The sequence below is a fragment of the Echeneis naucrates genome, chromosome 23 (genome assembly GCF_900963305.1).
Source record: "Echeneis naucrates chromosome 23, fEcheNa1.1, whole genome shotgun sequence".
NCBI classification, from domain to species: domain Eukaryota; kingdom Metazoa; phylum Chordata; class Actinopteri; order Carangiformes; family Echeneidae; genus Echeneis; species Echeneis naucrates.
The window spans coordinates 11,526,401-11,549,769 of NC_042533.1; the positions used below are offsets into that span (position 1 = coordinate 11,526,401).

Sequence of the window (23,369 nt, forward strand, 5' to 3'; positions counted from 1 at the left end):
ATGAAATGTGGTTGAAGCAAAATAAATATATAATTGAATGATATATTCAAAAGCAAGAGAAATTGATAGGCAGGAATTAACTTTTTTTTGTAATTTTTTGCCAGCTCCAGAAATTTAGCTGCTTAAGACCAAGCTGCTAAGAAGAACAAAGTTCAAGCAGTGTATTAAGCTGTTAGCTTCTGAGGTAACGTTAGTTTTTTTTCTCTTGGAGACATTTTTTTCCATACCAAGCTAGGTACTCATGCTGAGATAATCATCCCCTGGCTTTCACACTGTACTTCCAATAGCCTGTTGTATGTGTGGCATTGGTCCATCCTATCTATCAGCAAGACTACAAATACCCATCATCAAACTCTCCAGTAATGATGATGTTGTAGTTAACCATACCAGCGACACTAAGACACTCCGAGGCAGCTGTTGTAATCGATGGTAATAACCATGTGGGAGGGGCGAGGTGGTGGTGTGGGCTGTTGAGCCTTCACAAGATCTTGGATTGAGTTATCTTTGGCCCTAAAGGACCTGTGTGGAGGCTTTGTGGGAACCTGCTCTGCCTCTGTAGACCATCTTCCTCTAGGCATGACCCTCAGGCAAACCAGCATGTCCAACAGTGCAACTTCATAACAGGAGAGTAGAAAAGCTTCCTGAGAAGCCTGGGTGTGAGAAAGCAGCTTTGTTGGTGCCTTGTTGTAGGTTGGATGTGTTTAGCTAAAGGTATATATAAGGTCTATAACCAGACAGGTCACATGAAGCTTTAATAGCCTTGGCAGAAAACGCAAGTGCTCTACAGGGACCACTGTACTCTTCTTATTTCTTTACCAGCAGCTTTGTGTTGGCTCAACCATCATTTTAAAGGCTGAGCAGGCTAAATTCAACATCTGTCAGCTTCAGCTCCACTTCATTAGGTTAAGCTTTCAACTGTACTGTGTCTGTTGCTGGTCAGCTGTCATTTTTCACCCTCACCTCTCACTCCCAGATTCAGAAATAGTTTGTCAGACTCTAGTTTGTTGCCATCAGCACTCATTTATCAGATAAAAATGTCTGTCACTCCTCACCTGTCCCCTTGTCAGCCCCTGATTAACACTGTCATTTCACTTTTGGAGATGTTTAATGTCCAATGATGCTCATCATCACTAATTTTACATCCTGGTATGGTTTATTAACTGAGATCCAGACATTTAGATCTGTGGTGGTTCAAACCTGGAACCCTGCTCATGAACTTCTTGGCCTTAGTTTTCTGAGTTTCACTTGCAGATTTCTGAGGAGTGTCATTCACATATACTCATCTTGGCCTGCACACTCGCTTCTAATATGTCTCGAGAAAGCCAGTTTTCTTTCATCACTGGGGTTTTAATTTGAAAGCAACAGATCACATATTATTTTAGGTGTTGATGAGGTTGTGAATGGGAAAGTTTTTCTTACCAAACGTTAGTGCTTGAGGATCAAAAACCTCGGAAGTTGTTCATTTTATGTCTTTGACGACGGGGCATGGGCAAACGTCTAAATTGCTCTCCACACTTGATGAAAAATGTGTCGTGATTGCACCTCTTCAGATGAAATCTGCATCCCGTAAGCCACCGTCAGATGGGCTCCATGATGATTTCCGACCATTTTCACAATCACTCCAATAGAAGAACGCACCTGATCATATCTCAGTCTGCACAACAGGATAAGTTGTCATACGATAAGCCATTAAAATGGGGGTAAACAGTTTTTCAAGTGCTGTGTATTTTTAGCCCAGAAAAAAAAAACAGAGAAGTGGTGGAAGGAGGGACTGGGGGTGGTGGGGGGGTGGGGGGGTGGGCAGATAGTTTATGCAGAGGCACAGCTGCTGTAAATGCTCACATTTGTTCAATATCACAAATGCAAATCACGCATCAGTTTTTCTTGTTTGACTGTGTTTCGACAAAAAGCCGAGGTCTGAACTCATCCAGGCGGAACAGATCATGCATACCGATTTAGCTGTGGTTGCCCACCCCCTCCAAAATGGCTGCCACGTAATGTCAAAAATTTGTCATCTCATTAAACATGAATATCACAAAACAGTAGATGACCGTTTGTGTTTGTTTTTTTTTGTTTTTTTTACAAACTTAAGAAAACTAATGGTTATGATTGATCAAGAAATGTTTCTGTCCCATACAAAACTGTGGGACACTTACACCTTAACAAATAAAACTACATTGGGTTTTTGGAATAAGATTCTAAAGTCCACAATAAATGCATGAATAAATGCAGAAGTCAGTACAACTTCATTTCAGTGACTCTTTGTCCGCTGAGACCCAAGCAACAGCTAATTGTCTCACAATGATATCACAATCAGACCTAGCCTGTTGAATGATTTTTAGTTGCCTGAAGAACTAAAACTACAATTAACCAAAACAAAGCAGACTAGAAAAAAAGCTATTAGACTCTTTTTGTCCTGTCTTGCTCAATTGACCCATGAGGAGTTCCCATCTAAGTTGTAATCAGTTCTAAGCCCATAAGAAAACATCCCATCTGCAACAATATGTGTAATTTCACGCTGTCGAGACATGTAAGCACACGGGTTAACCCTTTGTGGGTGGAGGTGCGGCTTGCCAACGGGCACTCCTTGGGGCCCCAACCTATTAGGGAGCAACTGGAGGACTGACAAATTTTATTCCACCTGCAGTCAGTCAAGAGGGCCACATCAGAGTTAAGGGTCTATCCAAAAGGTTTCTAAATATATTTAAAAAAAAAAAAAAAAAATTGAGAAAAAGTTGCTAAATCTCACAGAATGACTTACCAACACTGTCCGGTAAGAAACCTCCTTAAAAGATCTGTATATTAAGCTGATAAACTCTAACCTTGCAATATCTAAACATTGTTATTTTGTCATTTACTTAAATTTTTCTTGGACTTCATACATACATTTTGAACATTTCAACCTTTAAAACATGTCATCTTTCCTAACCAACGCAGGTATACAGTGTCTGGTTGTCCACAATGCTCTAATTTCATATATGAAAACGTTTGCTAAGCTAAAAACTTTTAATACTTTATTGAAAAGATTTCAAAACGCCAACTTGACTAAGTTCTTTTTTTTTCTTTCTTCTTTTTTTGATTGATTGATTGTGTTGGTTTTCACACCAAAGGAGAAATGGAGAAAGGGAGCATTATAGACCATTGCAGGCCAAGACAGATGAGACACCACTGCAGAGAGAGGAGGAGGAAGCAGTTGGAAGGTCAAAAGGGACAGCGAGAGACAGCTGAAGGGTCAGCAGATAGATTGAGACCTAAATTGGAACCTAAAGAGGAAAATGAGAGGGAAAGGGGCAGGAAAGGGGCAGAGAGAAGAAAGATATTAGGAGAAGACCAACAGCCTCGATGGGGAGGCAGGGGTGGGAGGAAAGAAATGAAAGGCGGAAGAAGGGGAAGGGCCGGGCAGGGATATCAGCACTGGTGGCCTTTCTGAAAGGTTAGTGGCCTGGCCAGAGGGAAAAACGGTGAATGGCAGCCACTCTGCAGGGAGGAGAAGAGAGCTGTGGCCAGGCAAGGCTACATAGCTGCCACACACACACACACACACACACTCTTATCTGAACACAGGGTGGATTTTTCACATGGCATTTGAAGCAAAGCACGTTTGTCTACAATGTGGATTAATGACATTAAACATTAGCTGACATTTCACATGAGCAGAATTAGCTGAGCTATTGTTCAACAATGTTGTGTGTGAGTGTGTGTTTGTTACACCTTGGAACCTGCAGCTGCAGTGTGTGGAGTCCTGTACAGCGTGTACAGAGAAACGTGTTGTTTTTAATTGTTAGCTCCACGATGCTGAATTTGTAAAGTGCGCTTTCCATGATGGGTAATAAAACCAATATACACATTTCAGGGAAATTTAAATGAACATGATGAACCTGGACTTTTCTGGCGTTAAAAAAGTTGGTTTCCTCATTTCGCATTCACATACTCTTTGACACTTTTATTCTAAGCCACTTACAAGGGAGGGGCAGCACCCAAGTGTGACCGTTCTCAAAGGCAAGAGAAGGCCTCAACAGGTGACGCCTTCATCTTCAGTCATTTCATGACTTTTGCACTTGCGTTGCTTATATTAATATGAGTTATCAGGGGATTTTGACATAGCACACTGTTCTGTTCACTGCAAAGCACTCTGGATAACAACAGCAGGTTAGAGGCCTCTAACTGGCGACAGAATCGAAAACTTTCTACTCTAGCAATAGGATTACTGGCTCGTCATTTGCTTTGCCAAATGCGTTATGGTAAAAATGCTGCATGAATTATATTCGCTTGAATTTCATTTCCAGGACAGGAACTGTGACACAGCAAGCTGAGGTCAACTCAAACGAAGTTAAAGGGAGGGAAACGTGGCTCAGTGTTCCGAAACTGCAGCCAAGTATCTGAGTATCTGCTGGAAGTAAAATGCTCTTTAAACAAGCGTGGTGGGGAACCGGAGGGTGGGGGTGTGGGATGTAGCATGTCTGTTCGCCAGAACCATGGTAAAGATGCATTTATGACAATTATCTATCAGAATGCCTTGCTTGTTGGGTTTAAAAATGTTGTTTAGTCCTGAAAACAAACCTACACCTTAGCCAAAAAGGTTTGTCGTGGTACTGTTGTTGAGGTGTTGATCGTGCACCAGAGCCAGCCGGTGATGGCTGACACAGTGCTGTGCTAATACGAACTGATTGGAGTGACAGCAAAATATTTGAGCCTCAGTCAGACCAGTACTGTTTGAATGAAGTCTGTTTAGACCGGAATCAGAGATGAGGAGATTTCTCAGAACAGTTAGCATCTTTGTTTTGTTGTTGATTTGTACGTGTGTTTGCTTTCAACTGGCAGTGGCTGACAGTGTCGGCAGTTGCACTCATGTGACCTCCTTAATTTTCAGTAGCCTCCATGTAAATGTCAAGGTGCAAGATCTCAGTCATTCAGGTCATGGTTTGTGAACGGAGCATGACTGTCCCTGATTAACGTAGCATCAGTTTAAGCAGCGTTTGAAGCAACGTTTACAAGATTCCAGCTTTCACTTTTTATTTCCTGTTTTCTGTTGTGGTTCTCCTGTCCGATGATTATGGGATGAGCATGTCCCTTTGATGGAGCAAGGTAACTCCCTGTAGGTAGGTAACAGCCAATCTTCCCCATCTCACGAAGTTGTGCTGAGGTGGTGGCAGTGATCAGACTGAAGTTAAAATTGCAGGGGGCACAGCTAAGTCCACTCCTTGATGCCTGGCTGTGATTTGTCTTGTTGTGCACCTAAAATGGAGTATAATGATGCTTCTGTTTTAGAAATGCTACTCTAAGTAGGAGCTAGAAGCCTTTTGAAAGCTGCTCCAATGTATTATTCACTACTTGTCATTTTTTCATGACATGTTGCTTCCTTGCTGTGCGGTCTTGTTATTGGTGGCAGTTGCAGATACGCCTCTGTTCCTTCAACTTCACTTGTGTTTTACTTTTTTTTTTTTTTGGGGGGGGGGGGGGGGGGGGGGCAACACAAAAAACCTCACAACTCAAAAAATAACACGATGTGACTGATGTTCTGTTCTTTCTTATACTGAGTCAAAAGTGCATATCTGTGTTTGATACAGAGGGAGAATAATCAGGCGCACACTGGCAGTTTTTGTTTGTCTTTGGATTATTATTTTTTTATTTCGTACTCCTAGCCTCCAGCTACAATGAAGCAGTCCCAGCCACTGTGCTGCACGGCTGGCCAGATTTGAGCCATGAGGAGTGCCCTGCTCCTCCCTCCCTTACTCCCTGCAGCCTTGGCACATCTGGCGTTCCCAGATGTGGGTGTGAAAACTGTGTACACTGTCAGCCTCTGTCTGCTGCCAACACACGCTGACCCCTCGAGAAAAGCCTGCTGAGTTTATTTAAGGATTCTTCTACAGGTGTCAGAGACCTTGGTGTCAGGCAGCCATGGATATTGCATCACACCACTCTTATTCAGCCAATTCTTATTAATATAAATAGTCTGGGAAAGATAATAACAGTATCTGTCTGTATAATACAATATACAACAGTACTGCAACATGCACGACCAACACCATTGCAGTTACAACAAATTAGGATTTGTTGTAGAACTGTAGTTGTATTAAACTGCATTAGTTTCAGACAGATGATCATAATAAACGGCAAACTGAGTGCAGGCATTCAGTACACAAACAATGAACAACAGAAGCTGGACCACATCCAGTTTTAATTACTTCTCATGCTAAAATGACATTCCACAGTATTGTGAGTAAATCTTGTTTGGGTGTTAAATATGAAAGCCAAATGATGCAGCCAGTTCTACAACAGAAGTCTGATGAAGTTTCCAAAGAAAAGCTCAACACGTAGACACTGAGACGATCTCCCTGTGTCAGAGTAAATGTCCAGGAGGATTAGTCTGAGTCCTCAGACCCTGAAAACAACAACCTGCTGTGACACCGTGTTCCTGAACCTGCAGGAAGTCACAGTGTTCAAAGAGCCTTTTTTACTTGGTTCAAGCTTTGCTCTACCTCAGGATGCCTCCTCATGTTCCGTTGCTAAGAGCTATGGCAGAGGTCTCTATATTTTACATTCCTCCAGTGTTTTGATATCCATGTGAAGCTTTATTTGTGGTTTTAAGACCCAAAAATCATCTCAGTGTAGTTTTACACTTCCTCATTAAAGCAATTAGAAGAAACGATCCAAGACTGCTTGTCTGAATCTGGCTGTTCTTTTTTTTTCTTTGAATGACTAAATAGAAATATAAGAGACTTTTAGATAAACACTCAAAGAAACCAAATGCTGTTAGTTTGGATGGTGGGTCCAGGTGGGTGGGGCTTGGGGTGGGGCTGAGGGCAGTGATTTGGTGAGGCAAGTTCCACAAGTCCTGTCAGATGGTTTTAAGGCAGTTTCTGAATAGAGATGGTGAGCATTTATCTCTGAACTGAGACCTTTAATACTTTACTGTACTAATATAGAAGCTGGACTTTATACCAAAGAGGATATGAGCCTCTACCTTTAGATGCTATGGAGCCTTAAGCGCCCATTAATGGCTCATTAATAACAGTTTAAGTTCCTGAAAGTTGTATCCTGGTTTTAAAATAAACATAATATGTTTAATATGAATAATCTAATACGTTTCCTTCATGCTAAACACATTTATTAATATTCTAACTAATACTTCAGAGTGTTGCCTCTGAACCAGAACCAACTCACCTTCCTCAACCTTTTCCTGAGAGCCTTTGCTGGAGCAGGAGATACAGGCTTCTGGTCTTCCTGCTTCTCTCGGTTGGTTAATCTGAAAACAGAGCAGCAGAAATATGTGTTGTGTCCCACATTTGCCCAAAGTGAAATCAATATATTTCCTCTTTGCAACCAAAATTTTTAAACACAATCACAAAATTAACTGTGTTTATAATTCATGAGTCAAAGATGAATAAATCAGACTAAAGGGCCACAGTTTTAATCGAGTGTAAAAATGACTCCGGGCTTATTTTTCCATCTGAGTCCAGGAAGACTGACAGTTGGATTGTGTGTGTGTGTGTGTGTGCCCGCACACGTGTGTTTCCTTCTTACTTCATTACTGTCTCATGGTGTTTTCAGGGTCGATAACAGAACCTTTTCTGTGAGCCTGAAGGAGGTGACGCAGTCAGCAGTTTTCTTGGGAGGCAGCATGTGACTGAGAGAAACAGCAGAGGGAGAGAGGGAGGAGATGGGGAGACATTGGAGGAACGAGTAGGGAAGCGAGGTGGAGGACGAAAGAGAAAAAGAGGGGAGGAGAGTCAGGAGTAGGTGAGAGAAGATAAGTGAGTAAGAGAGGGAGATATGGAGGGATAGATTACTAATAAATGAGTGATAAATGAAGAAAAAAATAAGTGAGAGAACTGTGGTTAAAAGAGGGGAAGAATCAGAAACTCTCACAGTAATTTTGTCTTAAAATGTAGTCAGGTAAGAAAAAAATGATTGATTAAAAATATCAATAAAAATTGTTTATTCATTAGTTTAATTTAAAAGCCCTTATAGAGTCATTCTGTTATTTCTAAATCACATTACCATATACAGAATGAGGGAATTGATAATTAATTGTTCAGCGATACATTTAGTGCACATTTCATTTTATTTCATCCATTCAGAAAGAAATAATTGGATTTTTCTCCTATTTTCGAAGTTCACAGTACATAAGGTTTCATTCAAAGAAACACCGTAACACTATATTGTTAGTGTGGTGATATATTCCAGATTCCATGAGAGACAAAGATGGAAGAAAGAACTGGAACTGAGAGAGAATGATAAAAGCATAAAACAGGGATGAAGGAAGAAAGATAACAGACAAAAAGACAAGAGGGAAAATGGGCAAAGGATGTGGCTCAGTGGCAGAGAGGGAAAGAGAGAGAGAGAGAGGGAGAGGGAGAGAGACTGTTGTGCTGCTGTGGTCTCTCTCCCCTTCTCCAGTCTGCTTTGGACTGGTCTGGATACAACTTCTTGGGCAGAATTTTTTGTTTTTGTTTTTGTTTAGTTTTTTTCCTTTTACCTACGACTCAACTGGACATTATGCTGAAGTTTAGCACTACCCACTGCTCCAGGTGTGTGAATGAGTGTGTGTGTAGTGGGAATTACAGGCGTTCATTTGTTTCTGGTTCACAGTTGTGTTTTTAAAAATTTATCATAGGTGGTACATGTGCATCTTTCCTGCCGGATTTCATTTTGGCTCGGATAATGCTGTTTTCACTCATTTAATGCTCTCTCTCCCTCTCTCTCTCTCCCCTGCCCGTCTCTGTCTTCCCTTCACAGTCACAATGAGCGGAAGGTGACCTGTAAGCACCCGGTGTCAGGCATCCCTTCCCAAGACAACTGCATCTTTGTTGTGAATGAACAGTAAGTCTCTCTGCACGGTGACACACCCAAACAGCGCTGTATGCTTCTAATTCCTGCACTGATTTTGAAAGCTCAAAGGAAACTCTTTTTTACTCACAACACCCCTCTTGCACAGCTGTGGGGACATGTAAATGTGCAGTATGATCATCGGGAACAGAAGAGGTCTGAGCCTACTCAGACCAGAGCTAAGTCTCAGGTCCAGACATGACACAGTTATAGGTCCGTTCCAGAAGTAGCTGTCTCCATCATTTCACTGCAGGTATCCTCATACTTCTGAGTCCATAGATCTGTTTCTTAGTCCAATGTGAACAATACCTGATAATAATCCATGCAGCAGGGCCTTTTAAAGTGCATGCTTGCTAACAGGCAGCCAAACACAGTCTTCGGTTCAGTATGCGGACAGTGAGTTCCACTAATCTTCCATGACTTCACAACTATTCTGGCTCAGTGCAGGATGCAGGCGTTATTTTCACCTCAAGTTGAGATCTGGTACCCTGCACTATCTGACTGATAATAAACACACGCACACAGCTTCTCCAGTTTCACTTTTGGATTCTGTGTCAGTCCGAGTTTGCTGCAGCTTACACTCCCACCTCTGACAAACCTCGTTTTCAGCAGCAAAGTCAACAGAAGAACAATTCAATTAAAGGAAAACCAGTTGTGTTTTAGAAATGAAAGTGAGAGCGGCAGGCTGGAGAGCATGAAATGACTCTCGTTGTTTGATGGTACATTATACTGAGCAGGTAGTCCTTGTTACCATAGCAGTTCAACACTTCATTTTGCCACTATAGTCCCTGACTGTTATTAGAGAGTCAATACTGGAAAAAAAAAGTTGCACTTCTGCTTTCAGTTTGATGTAGAAATAGCAGCTCACAATTAAATGTACAGGAAACAGGCCAGATAAAAATAAGTGTGTGGCTCACGAGTGGGCTGGAGTTATTTCGCTATCAGGGAAACACATATAAGGTAGTTATATAAGATTAAGGGATAAGTCAGCATATCTTTGTTTTTGAATCAGTGTAATTCTCATCTGTGGTGCTGACTGTAATTCACATCCAAGCTCCAACTGCTGCGTGACTGACTCCAAACATGTGATAAGCACAGACACTGTTGTGCGTCTATGCATCTGTGAGGCCCTTTTTTTTTTTTTAAACAGCATCAGTGTGCAGCTTTCACCAAAACCGAGAGCAGAATGTCACCACAGTCCGGCCTCTGTGGTCTGCGCCAGTCCAGATCCCCTGTTGGGTTTCACTACAAAGAATCCTCACAGTAGAATCTTGTCTTCAGCAGTGAGTCTGACCCCGGCTTCCTGAAGCCGCTGGTTGAAAAAGAACACAGAGGATTGTGGGTGTGTCGAGCAATTAAGTCAGAGGCAAATTACTTCCCATCGATGATCCAACAGCTTTGTGTCTGTATCTTTATCTTTTTGTCACTGCCTCTCCTCTCATACTGAGCTGTCTGTCTGACTGCAAGCCTTTGCTGTTACGTAACTGCAGCCACAGCACATCTCCTTCTCCTACATACTTCCTACATCCTACACAGACAATTAGATTATAGACATACTTGAAAATGCCAGAAGAGCATGAGATCGAGCACAAACTGTTTGAACAAAGGGCTGCTGTAAATGTGTTAACAGCGCCCACTTCAGGTTTGGAAATCATCGACACCGCCATCATGGACAAATAAGTGCAGCTCGTAAGTGTGCCCACATCAGCATGGGAGATTGTGCGATGATCGAAGCGATACACAAACCTTCTCACCCTCCAACGGGAAGCGCAGAAATCTGCTGTTTTACAGTTGTGGGGAGTTGCTAAAACCAGCTGCTCAATATTGTATTCACTTCTCCGCACAGTCAACACAGCAGCACTCACTGCGGACCAAGCTCTAAACACTTTTCTCAGTCAATCTGAATCTACACCAGAACTCATGTTACAACTTTATATGGTGTAAAGATGGAGAAATTCATATCTAAACCCACAGAGGACTTCTCTTCCTCGCTGAGGTGGAACGTTTCAGACCAGCAGTCACATGATCAGATGTTCATAATGAATCCTAGACCATATGCTGTCCCAGGTGTACTGGACTGTTTACACGGGATGTTGTTTTTCTATTGCTACAGTATGTATATATGGTGAATGTGGATAGTTTTCTAGTGAATTGCCTCCATTTAATATTGTGCACTCGGCAATCCTCCAAGCTAGACTAATATACAAGACAAAATATACTGATTATAGGCTGCTCTCTATAGAGAAGACCTTAAAGCAGCAACACACGCGATATATATATATATAAAAAAAACATTAAAAGCTACTTCATAGTTAGTGATGCTGTTGTTTTCTCTAAATGAGTTTATTTATTTTGTTGGGTGAACAGGCTGCAGTTAATCTTCAGATGTGCTGAACTGGCCAAAGTCTCCCCCTCTTACTGTATTTTTAGGGAGGAGAACCTGCTGCATTTGACCTGACTAGCAGATCTTTTTGTTGTGAATGCTATCCAGTAATGCAGAAGCACTGCAAACAGCCTTCCAGCATGATCCCAACATGAGAGCCATCATGCAATGTCTACTTCTCTGCCTCTGTGTTTAGCTAGTTAATAAAGCCATTGGAACATTTAAACAGTCGATGAATATGTTTACAAAAGTAAGGGTAAAGGGTCAGAGTGATCCGAAGCTGACTTAACTTCATTCACGAGTTTATTAATTGAAGTATATGTAATACAAGGCCAAACAATAAGAAATCGCTAATTCTCATGTTTAAAGAGAAGAAATTGCACGCCTTTAGCTCAATAACCAAAAAGGCTGCAATCACTGCTGGACACTACAGCGCTTCTGTCAGGTCAAAGTTCTTCACACTCATTAAAACTCATTAAAAAAGGAACCTAACACCCCGAGTTTTCTGATTTTAAGGCGCCATCACAAGAAGGTGAAGAAACCCAAGCGATGGCATGATCAGACAGGTGCTAAACAAACCTTGGAGACAGACAAAGTTTATTTGGAGGTGAAAGCAGTAATGTGTGAAATTTTGCTTTGTTGCCAGCCTCGCCTGTGTTATGAACATCTTGTGCATACAAGACAACACAATAAAGGTAATGCTATTGCTTTGCATGTATTAAAAAACATGATTATTTAATGCCTGAAGTTCACACAATCATGATAAGCGTCTTTGAAATGAAAGATATTGTTGTTTTTAATGATTATTGAAGTAGACTGTCCTCTGGCGTTCAGTTTGTTTACAACTTGTTTGACCACCTGACTGCTCATATGTCTGGCTTGGAGATATTTTGCTGCGTTCCCAGATTTCAGATAATGAATTGATTAGTACATTGTCAGAAAAGTCAGCCACAGGCCTTTATTGTGTCACTCTCGCTCTGGACTTCAGGGCTGCTTGACAGATTCTGTAGCTACAATCCACTGTCCCTGTAAATCCCTTTTGGTCTTTTAGTGTTAAAATCTGGTTGTGTATATGTGTGTGTGTGTGTGTGTGTGTCAGTCTCTGAGTATCAGCCAACACTGATTAGGCTGTTTCTTTGCATCTCTTTGTCTACCGCATCCATCTTCATCTGCCCTCTTCTTCCTCTGTCAGCTGCTGTCTCGTCTTTTAAACCCATCATCCCTCCTCTATCTTGTATCTCTGCCTCTGTCTTCATGGTTTGTGTATGGAAGTGTCACCACAGAATCACAAACTGAGACAGAAAATCTCTTTTAATGTTTTCTCCCCCCACTTAGTCTGACTGCTGTCTGAGTGACTGACTGCTGGATGCTCCCAACCCATCAACTCCACGATGGGATCCGTTCTGTGGACGACACACTCAATTCTCACAAAGAAACAGCTTTTCTTTTCCCCGCGAGACCAAGTGAAAAACAATATAAAGTCAGGATGACAGAGGCTGAGATGAAATTTAGGGCCACAGCATCTCAGAAAGACAAACAAACTGCAGCAATTACACGCTCCACCTCCAAACGAGTCATCAGGATGGTATTTCAATCTGTTTTCCTCTCTCCGAATGTGCAGCCGAGACACCGATCCACCAACCACCCCGACAACACACACATTTACACACATCGTTTTACAGCTAACAAGTTCAGTGGAGCTGCTCATTTTTTCCTCTTTCTCACACAATCACCCTCCATCGCTTTCACGTACACACTCTTCATCTCCCATCCCAATTATCTCCTCTGTCAGACCGCTTCTGTTAAGTAGTGCTGTTATATATATGTGTGTGTGTGTGCATGCGTGTGTAAGTTATGTAAATGAGGTGTGCGTGGTTTGTATTTTTAAACTTGTTGAGCAGTGTAGAGGTGAGAAAGTAACAGGCAACGATAGGTGTTTTAAGGCAATGCCATTAATGAGAATTTCACTTTGTTCTGCCCCAGCTGGCAGGAAGATGAAGGATGAAGGCCAAATGTCTTTGCTTTAAAATTCAGTCGAACCAACCTGCATGCATGATGAATGTTATTAGACCTGCAGACACAAGCTTTGTGTTTGTGACTGCAATGTTTATTTCAGCAAGTTAAGGATGAGTCTGCTAAATAAACCCTTGTTCAAGTTTTCTTATCTAGCTGCTAATCACTATCTTCCAAAATATAAATGTCAGGGCTCAAGCTATAGTATGTTGCCAGCCTGTTGACTCACTGACATGGAAACGCCACATTTACTTTTTACATCCAGAAAAGCTCTGAGCGTGAGATAAGATAGGACTTAAGTTCAGAGAGATACATAAAAGAAGCTGAGCGATGATGACTGAATACTTAACAAATAGTTAAGAGCTCAAACTTAGCGTGGCCCAACTATGTCACGTGACCGTGCTTATGATGCAGCCTGTGGACACAGGCAGGGACTTCCTGGAACGATCCAATCATGTGTCACGTAGCGTGCTCTCTTTTGGTCTATCTGTGCCGTATGAGCCCCTCAAGAGTTTTCGCATTCTCTCCCATCGTTGAAAACCTTCAGATGAGTAGGCTGAGGATGGTCTTGGTCTGTGAGAGATCCTCAGACCAAACCCAGCGCAACACAGAAGTGGTGGAGCACATCCTTATGTAAGAGCTAAAGACCAGCCCCACAGCCTCAGAGACAGCTGTGACTCACTCCACAATGACCGTGGAGGGTTTGTATGTCTTTCTTTCTGTCTGCTCTCATGAAAAGATAAATGACATACAAAGACTCTCTTCACACTATTAACTAGACAGTAAACTCCCTGTTTTTTTAACCATTGCAATCAGGAGCTCGCGTTTTTTTTTTACTTGGCAATGTTTCGTTTTCATGATTAAAATCAATTCATTCCTGAAATCTGTGACCTCCTTGTTGTGAGGCACCAGCGCTAACCATTATGCTGCCCTGCTGCCTTTTTGTGGGTCACAATATAGCAATTAGTTGGTTTGTACTGGAAAAAAAGAGAAACTGACATTTTGATGGCAAAAAAAAAAGAATAATTAGAATTTGAGGGGTATTTCTCAGTTTTACAGCTCCTTCCCCTGGTGCACTGTGTCTCAGCCCTTCACCCTTTCTCAACCATTTCTAGCCTTGGCGCTCTCCATTTCACATGTTCGCTTTCTCCTCACTGCCTGAGGCCATTTCAGAGGAGTCTGCCCTTCAGAGCTCCTCACCTATTCAAACATCACTCATTGACAGTTTTAAATTAACAGATTCCTAAAAACCACATCTGCAAAGCTGCTTTTTACCTCCTTGGGGAAAGTTTTTCCCCGCTTACCTAAACTGAATTAGGATGTACCATACGACTCTGCACCCCATGCTTTTATTAAAGATTCTCTGACTGCCCTTTTTTCACCCTTTTGTGATATATTCAGCTCACTATCTTGTTCAGCTCATATGCTTGGTGTTTTGTTAATTGCACACTGCTCACCCAAAGAAAGGCTATAAAAGATATATTAAGCTCCCCTGACCCTCTCTTCTTATCTTTATGTCACTTTTTCTCTCTTCCTCCTTCTGGCGTCTATCCTAATAATTAACATGCCCACTCCAAAATATCTCTAATTGATTGTTGCTGATTGCACAAAGAGAAAGCTAAGAGGATGGGAATTAATTAAAAATATATATAATAAGAGAAATTCATCAAAGACTAACTGCAACTCTGAAAGACGAGAGACAAATAAAGAAACTGATCTGGACTGTTCTTTTACTACAGGGGTTCCCAGAGTGGGGGGGTGCAGAGCCATGTCAGGGGGGAGCACAGCGGGGGTTAGGGTGATACACCGTGAAGCGCTGGCTGTTTAGACGGTGCTGGTGTCTAAACAGCTGAGTCCTGAGCTGAACAATCTAATGACCAACGTCATTGCCACAGTTAATTACATCAGAAAGTGACCCTAACCTTAACCCATCTTTTTGGAGGGAGAGGGCAGTGATCTTGCCCACAATTTTAACTGTAACAAGTTCCTCATGATGCTTGCATACCTCACTGACATGCTTCTGAAACTCAATGAAGTGGATTTGCAGATGCAGGGCAAAAACACACACACATAGCAATACTGAATACTGTTACATAGTTTAAAAAACCCCTGTTACTCTGAAAATAATTCCACTGTTCAGGTGATTTGTTTAGTTTCCTCCTCAACCAAATGAGGGCCCAGCAGAAAAATTTTGGGAACCACTGCTTTACTGGATTAGAGGGACGTCTGCACAGCAGTGAGCTGCGAAGTCATAACTGATGGAATAAATACAGTGATTTTAAATTATTGATCAGTGGTAGCCGCTGGTATATTGCTGTTCATGCACATTATTGTTCTACATTTTCCTTTTTTATCCTTATTGATATGATTTCTATCACTGTTTATTTTACACCATTATTTGAGTTCTTATTGTTTTGTCACTCTCTCTCCCTCCCTTGTTCTGTTTCTAGCATGAATTGTGGAAAGCGTGTCCACCCTGACAGGCCCATAGAGGCTCCCGACAGGTAAACATCCCTCACATCACGAGAGGAGCTGCTGTGGCTTCAGTTTCTTTATGAACCCTCATGCTTAAGTGGTACGACACTTGCTACTGACAGTGGCAGGGACAAAAACCTGGAAGTTGTTGCATACAAAATTTCCACATCTGGCAACATGCATGTGGTAGTATTTTGACAAGTCAGATGAGAAGATCTGTATCATCAGGCGGAGAGATACGAATCCTTAGGTTACTTTGCGAGAAAACATACACTGTATCAGGCCCTTTTTGGACAGTGTCCTTCACTGATGCAGAGAAAGAAATGCTTCCCATCGAGAATTTCTGTGCTGCCTGTCTGTGAGACCAACTCTTCATCCTTGAGACCTTTTCGAAACTGCTCCATTAAAGCATGAATCCCACCTTTGTACAGCTTGTCAGAGCTTGTTTCAAACGTGGCTGAAATGGCCAGTTCGAGGAACACAATCCTCCCCAGCAGCCAGTGATAACTGTGGGTCTTTTCTGACTTTCCAACTCAGGGGTCAGTGAGCCCATATCAGCTCTGCACACTACCAAAAGACAATGACACAGCACTCTTCAAACTTTGGCTTTTTGCAGCTGAGAAGTTGAGAATGTGGAGTTGCTTTATCAAATGTTTGTAAGTGGAAAACAGCAAGGAATTTCTCCCATGCAGATCCGGTCTCTTTATTTACAGTACCAGTCAAAGGTTTGGACACACTTTCCCATTGGCATGAGTAGGAAAGTGTGTTCAGACTCTTGACTGGTACTGTCTATAGCGCATACATTGCGGTGGTTCTCATACAGCCAGCTCTTGACTGTACTGTACCACAATGAGCATCGTCGACAGTGTCAACATAATAAAGTAGAAATAGATTATTCTGTCCTGTTCTACCAGTAGCACAGGTTGTTGATGATAAATAATAAATAATAACATGCCACACACCTGTCTCTCTCCTGGACATACAGTGATGGCACTGATCTTCTCATGAGACTGTCAGACACAGAACATGTTGAGTGCTCATTTGATTTAACTAGGATGCAGACTAAAACCAACACGAGCAATGAAAGTAGACATTTCTGTGTTTCTGCTTCCCTCCAAATGCCTAACACAAAATATTTATCCGAAACACCATGACAAAGCTTCCAGTTTTGTCTTCAGCTCCATTCCTTTTAAATCCCAGGCTTCATTCCTCTGATCCTTTTTCTTCGTCTTATTTCTGCCTCTTGCGGACACTAACTTTATTTCAGCTTGCGTGAGCTTTGCTGATGAGCCACTGGGCCACTAATGATCAAATGATTGTGTGTGATTAATGTGCCTCCAGCATTCACCAGTTTTACACACAAATTAAAGTTTGCTCTGAATAAAATTTCATAGGCACTAACGTTCCCCTTTCCTTCAGCAGCGCTTTGTATCATCTCTATTACCCATCACTGCCTATGCTCCCGTGCTTCTGTACTCGTTGAACACTGGCTTTATTCTCTTATAACGAAAACTTTGCAGGATCTTGATTTTACTGTGACTCATTGGTCAATTCCAAGTTCATCAAATAATAAAGAAATTACTGAGAAAGAGACAGCAAAAGTAAACAGGTCTCTGCCCAGTGGACAGTAACTGTGTCAGAGATCTGTTACTCTCTCTTAACTGCTGTTTTATAAAGTTGCTTTATTTACCTCAGCTGCAGATAGAACCAGGACCTTCCAATTAGAGACAGCCCTTTGTTTTTTAATTCCATAGCTTTACAAGTATATATCGCTAAATTGCCATTGGAAGCTTCACTGTTTACGTTTCCCACTGTGCTGAGGTTTTATTTTCCTGCTGATTGTGTTTACTGCCAATACAAACTCAACACTTCCTCCATGTGTCCTGTTCTCTTGATAAATTCACTATAGAATCCGTTTGTACAGAATCAAATCATTAGCTTAACAGCAAAAGTCAGGTTATACTCAGCACTCTTCTGGTTGGAGGCTCTGCTTTTAAAACAACTTTAGATTTTGTTTTTGGACTTATTACTAGGCTTAGGGCAATATCCAAAATGTTATATCATAGAGCTCAAATATCACAATAAACAATATTATAACAACACAATATATACATTTTCTGCAGGTTTTTTTTTTATATATAGAATTATATTGTTTTCAGACTAGAAAGAAAACTTCCATCACTGAATGCAACTTCAGTATAATGTTTTATGATAATGGTATTATGGACAATAATGCATATGGCTGAAATGTTGTAATAACTGGGCCCTTGGCTCCAATAAGGATGATGTATAGCATTTTAAAAGTGGTGTGGTTTGTTTCCACTGATTTAACACAATGAAAATGAAGAACCATGAAAAGAAATCATCAAGGGCCACTTGTTCGCAGTTTAGACTAAAAATACACATACACCAATCAGGCAAAACGTTATGAGCATGTGCCTCATATTATGTTAGCCCTGCTTTTGCTGCCAAAACAGCCCTGACCCATCAAGTCATGGCTTCCACTAGATCCATGAAGGTGTGGTGTAGTAGTAGTTCCAAGATGTAAGCAGCAGATCCTTAAAAAAAAGAAAGGAAGGGCCAGGGGCACTCACACATTAGTATAACTCAGCTCTTTAAGTCCGCGAGATTCCCTCCTGGGACTGTAAACACAAGCAAAGCACTACAAAGAATGGAGAAAAAAAATGCATATTGTAAATGGAGCTGAGTTGTCAGTAACGTCATTCACAGCCAGAGCAAACACTGCTCATAGTGCAGGGGAAGCAAAACTGTAAACCAATGGATCAGAAGGAAAAACTCTCTCTGATCCTGCTTGGATGGCTGAGTAACGGCATGCATCGCCAGCACTCACATTCTGAACTACTGAGGTACGAATAAACAGAAGCGAAGGGAAAGGTTTGCGGAGGAAAGGTTAATAAAGGTGACGATAACGGCACAACTGACAGATGAAAAGGCCGAGGAGATGAGACAGTAGGAAGGACTGAGGAGGCACAGAGGGAAAACAGATGAGACTGAGCGGATCAGTGGTGATATCCGTGGTGTGTGTTAGTCACCTTCCTTCAGATCTAAGCCTCTCATTACTGAAGTCCTCTCTCACTCACAGTCAACTGGCCAACAGCTCAGTATCAGTGATGGAGCCAATCTCAGAATGTCTGACTCCAGCTATAGGGTCTCTGTTTTCTAAGGGATAAACTATTTTTCTCTCTCTCACACACACACAAATAAAAACTTTGACTAGTTTTATGTAAAAGTTGCCAGCTCGGCTGAAAAATATTTCTCAATGAACGTATTCTGACTTGCGAGTCTTTCAGCTCATCTGGTGAAATCAGCAAGGTTTCCAACCTGCCGCAAATAGATGTGTGTGTGTCTGTATGTGAAGCTACACTGCGAGTGTCTCAAAGATTTAAACACAGCGCAACATGGACACACACTTTCCAATACAGGATCACACCCTGCAGTAAAGTACCAGCTGGCTGTAACACGCACTGATTGAGTGAACCCGTTTGTTGTTGTCTAAAGGCAATGCATGAAATAAACAAGATTTTCTAAAAAGTCTTGCATGATAACATCAGAAAGCAGAAGTGCTTATACCACTGCATAATGAAGAGGAAAGATATACGATCAATAGTTCAATGGGAGATGTACAAGGCACGCACATTTAGATATTTCCTCCTCATAGGTATTTGTGGTATTGTAAATCAATTGTGCTTGCAGAAAGTGAAGTTTATATTGTAGGTATGCTGTCGCTGTCATGCATCAAACCAATTTTGCAATTCAGTGTGTGCAATTGGCAGATTTTCCGTTGTGGAAAGATAAAGAAAATGGAGATGTTCCTACATTCGGCAAGTTTAACAGGAGGTTGTTTAACAATCACGCCGCCATGTTATCTGATGCATGCAGACACTGGCAGAGTTATCGGTTCACACTTTGTGAATGACCTTACAGAGATAAAATGCATGATGCTGTGGAAGCTTTTGATTAGTACCAAGTCCAGTTGCCTCGACTTTGAACTCCTATTCCCGGGATAAGTCAGAATTTTCACAGACAAACAGCCTAAAGATATGTTCCATCAGGTATCTAAGTGCCGATATAAGCGGGAATATTCAGTTGAATGTCAACTTTTTGAAGTTCTCCATGCAGTCTACTAGAGTAAGAGAATCTGAGTGATAATTAGAGCAACATACCTCTTGCAGCTTCTGGGGAACCCTCTGCAGCATCCAGGATTCTGCCTCAAGTCTCTAAACTACTCTAAACAGCATAATTAATCATGCAGCTCCCTTAACTAATACCAGTCATTTACACCCTATTACGAGCCTCGTATTAAATGTGGCAAGCTAACTTGGCCCAAGTGCTTTAAGTGCTGTGCTGAATATCTCTTGATGAATTGCTGACAGTAAAAGTTCTGCCATCGTGCATCTCAGAGACTGATTTGACTGATCGGTCAAAACTCTCCTATCGCATGTATCTGCTCTTCAAGTTGTAATTTCACAATTCTCGAATTCATCAAAATGAACTCAAGCATCACTCTCTTTATGTGTGAGTTGGTGGCTTCCTGTTTTGCCTCAGTTTTTTAAAGGAGATAATTAGATCTGTAAGCGTGGAATATAGAGGGGCTCCTAATCTGGAAAAGGCTGAACTGCTCTGTGGTTAGGCAGGGGCAGCAGAGTTTGCTGAAAACAAATTGCAGTGGATGTATTGCTAGGAAAAGCACCTCCCTCACCACACAAAGGTAATTATCACTGGAGCTGTAATTAAAAAATAATAAACTGCTTATAATCTGCTCAATTTTAAGGTGAAACTGATAAAAACAAAAAGGGGTCAGCTAAAGCAAGTGTCTTAATTATATTGTTTAAAATGATGAGACAGGGAAGCAGCTACACAAAAGCAACGCTATTGCTAGTTATAATTAATAGATAGAATAAATAAGGAAATAAGCAGTAATACATGAAAGAAGCTTCTGGGGCCTTGAGCACCGCCATCTGAATGGCCTCATGTTGACAGCACTCAGCAGCCAACACACAGCTTGAAGTGAATTATCGTGTACCATGGTGTGAGCACGAAGGATAACACAAACTTTTATCAACAATAATAACATGGATCCATTGAGACAAGCTGAGCTTCGCAGAGCCTTTTTGTGTTGAATGAGAAATCTGCGTTTGTTTTTGTTTTGGTTTGAGCTCTGCTGGTGTGCTTTGCTTGTATTCTGCTGACTTTGGAAGCAGAGATAAAGCTGTCACCGTGTGGTGGTTTTAATCAGAGTCAGGGACCTTGAACCTTCCTTTTCTCACATTAGCTATGGTCCTTCTGCTGGGCTAAAAAACTTTGAGCTTCCTCAATTTGTCAGGGCAAGTTGGCAGGCCATTTAAATCGGTTGAACATGGAGGCATCAGAGGTCACACGCGGTGAATAATCGCTGTGATTCCTACAACCAGCTTCCTTCCCTCTGTCTGGTGCTCTCACTTTCTTTTTCTCTGTTTCTGTGGCTCATTCGAGCCACTATAGCCTCCTTCTTGTTGTCATCTTTGGGGCTTGGCTGATTGGATTGTTGGAATTTCCTTAGCAGATGGAGGAGTGAGAGGAGATTAGCGAACCCTTTGCCATCCTGGTAGCAAAACTGGTTGCAATACAAAATTCATGGTTCTTGTTGGGCAATCGAAAACATTCCAGCCTCCGCCCAGACATATCTACATCTAACTACTGTTGTGTTTTTACAACAAACCACCTCATCTGGAAAAAGGACAGATCCAGAGTCCCCAAACTAGGCTCCAACCTGCAACTGGCCTTTGAGTTTGTGTCCATAAAAATCAGAAGGAAATAGGAAAACAAAATAGGAGACAAAACAAAACCCTAGCACTGCGGGGGAGATGTTTAACATCCTGAGACACAGCAAAAGCTCAAATCAACACTCTACAACAAACAAATTTCAGAGACTGTGTCCTTTTTTGGTTTATTTGAAGACAGATTGCATCACAGAGGCATGACAAAAGCAATTATCCATTGAAGGCTTCTTCAGATATGTCCAAAAAACATATTTCTCTTTTGGGCAACACAGGCTCCAGAGGGTGGAGCTTTTGCAGCTCAGCCTATTCCCAGATTCCTTGCACGTTGATAGTAAAAGCAAACACTGATGACAGCATTAAACGTAACAATTGGATTTCAGCTCAGTGAAATAGCATCAGTACAGCTGTAAAAAAAAAAAAGGCCTTTAAAATGAGTTTGAAAATAAAATGTATCTTTTCAAAGTTGCAAAGTGACAAGCTGCACAGACATCTCATTTTGGTTTGACCTTTGCAGTCAAATACAGCGTTTAACTATTAAATAGGCTCATTTCTGCTGTCACGAATGAACATAATTCTAAAAAACATAATTAATTTTGAGATCTACTTCCTGTTTCTCAACTGGTCACATGGTTTATTTTTTAAGCAGGTGAATTTTGAGATCTGGCATTCAGCAGTTCCTCATTCAAAGCTGAACATAAAATGAAAAGTGGACCAATGCTCAGTTAATTTCATCTATTTACTGAGTCTGTTACTCTCAGCCTGAAGTTGAAGATTGCCAAAGTTGTCACGGTTACACTTCTTCCCTGCTATTTCTTTCATTGTACTTTTCTTGATACACAAAGGACAAAACTTAAATGGCTGACTGGCTCTCTCCCTTTCTTTGCCTCTCTATGTCTCTCGCCCTGTGGCAGGCCCGCTCCTAAGGGTTCGTCAGAGCAGGGCAGCAGCAGCGACAAGAAGGAACGTCCCATGAGCACCATGAGTGAGGCTTCAAACTACACAGGGGGCTCAGACTATAGCACCTTCCCTGGCAGCCCTGCCACCACAGTTACTACAGGCATCACCACCTCCACCTCCTCGACACGGGTCAGTCTGCATCCAAACAACGACGTTAATCACTGCAATATGATACATAGAGCAGAATTACAGAGCAGATAATGGCTGGCAGGAAAAGGTGTTGATATCCCCCTCTTGCTAAGCGAAGGTCCCTGAAAGACTTGATTTGTTGTTTTACTGACACTGCTGGGCCAACCTCATTACAATAGCACGCTGAGTTGTAACAGGCACTCAGCTGTCCATGAATGTCCTGAAAGGGCTCACCGCACTGTTGGTTTGGACACCGTGTCCATTTTAAAATGCTTAATTAACACACAAAAAGCCAAGAAATACATATGCATGCACGTATCAGAAGTTCTGTGCCTTCATCAATAACTGATGTAGCGCCTCTGCTTACACTAGTCCCTAGAAAATGTAAAACTGCACCCCTCCATGTATTCATGAGAAGCCATTATTTATGGCTGAGCTGTGCAGGTCCAGCTCTTTGACTCTTTGACTCACAAACAGACACACACATGTACTCTGTAGTTTTTTTCTTTTGCTGCTGTAAAGTCAAAAAGCGGGACACTTCTGCCATCAAGCAGACCTGAGGCAAACCACCACAATGTAGTATACATGTGCAGAGAAAGTCAGTCTCCTACAACAGGACCCTGCTTGATCTTATATATGCAGGGGCATATGCTGGCCAACATCTCTGGCCCCTGCAGGAAAAAAGCACACAACTTTTTTTTGTACAGAGGAAAAGGTTCACCAATAATATTATGAAAGTCCAATCAGGAGTCCTACCATGATGATTAATTACAGTCCATTAGATGTTCACTTATATACAGGAC

General features: G+C 41.7%; 1 protein-coding gene across 3 annotated transcripts in view; it reads left to right on the forward strand.

Annotated features, from left to right (window-relative positions):
* plekha5 (pleckstrin homology domain containing, family A member 5) overlaps nt 1-23,369 on the forward strand; it is a 167,543-nt gene that overhangs the window by 103,808 nt on the left and 40,366 nt on the right. For all 3 annotated transcript variants that reach the window (XM_029494678.1, XM_029494679.1, XM_029494677.1), the window contains exons 4-6: nt 8,740-8,823; nt 15,676-15,729; nt 22,392-22,566. In XM_029494678.1, the coding sequence (XP_029350538.1) occupies nt 8,740-8,823; nt 15,676-15,729; nt 22,392-22,566 (313 nt within the window). The remainder of the gene's footprint in view (nt 1-8,739; nt 8,824-15,675; nt 15,730-22,391; nt 22,567-23,369) is intronic.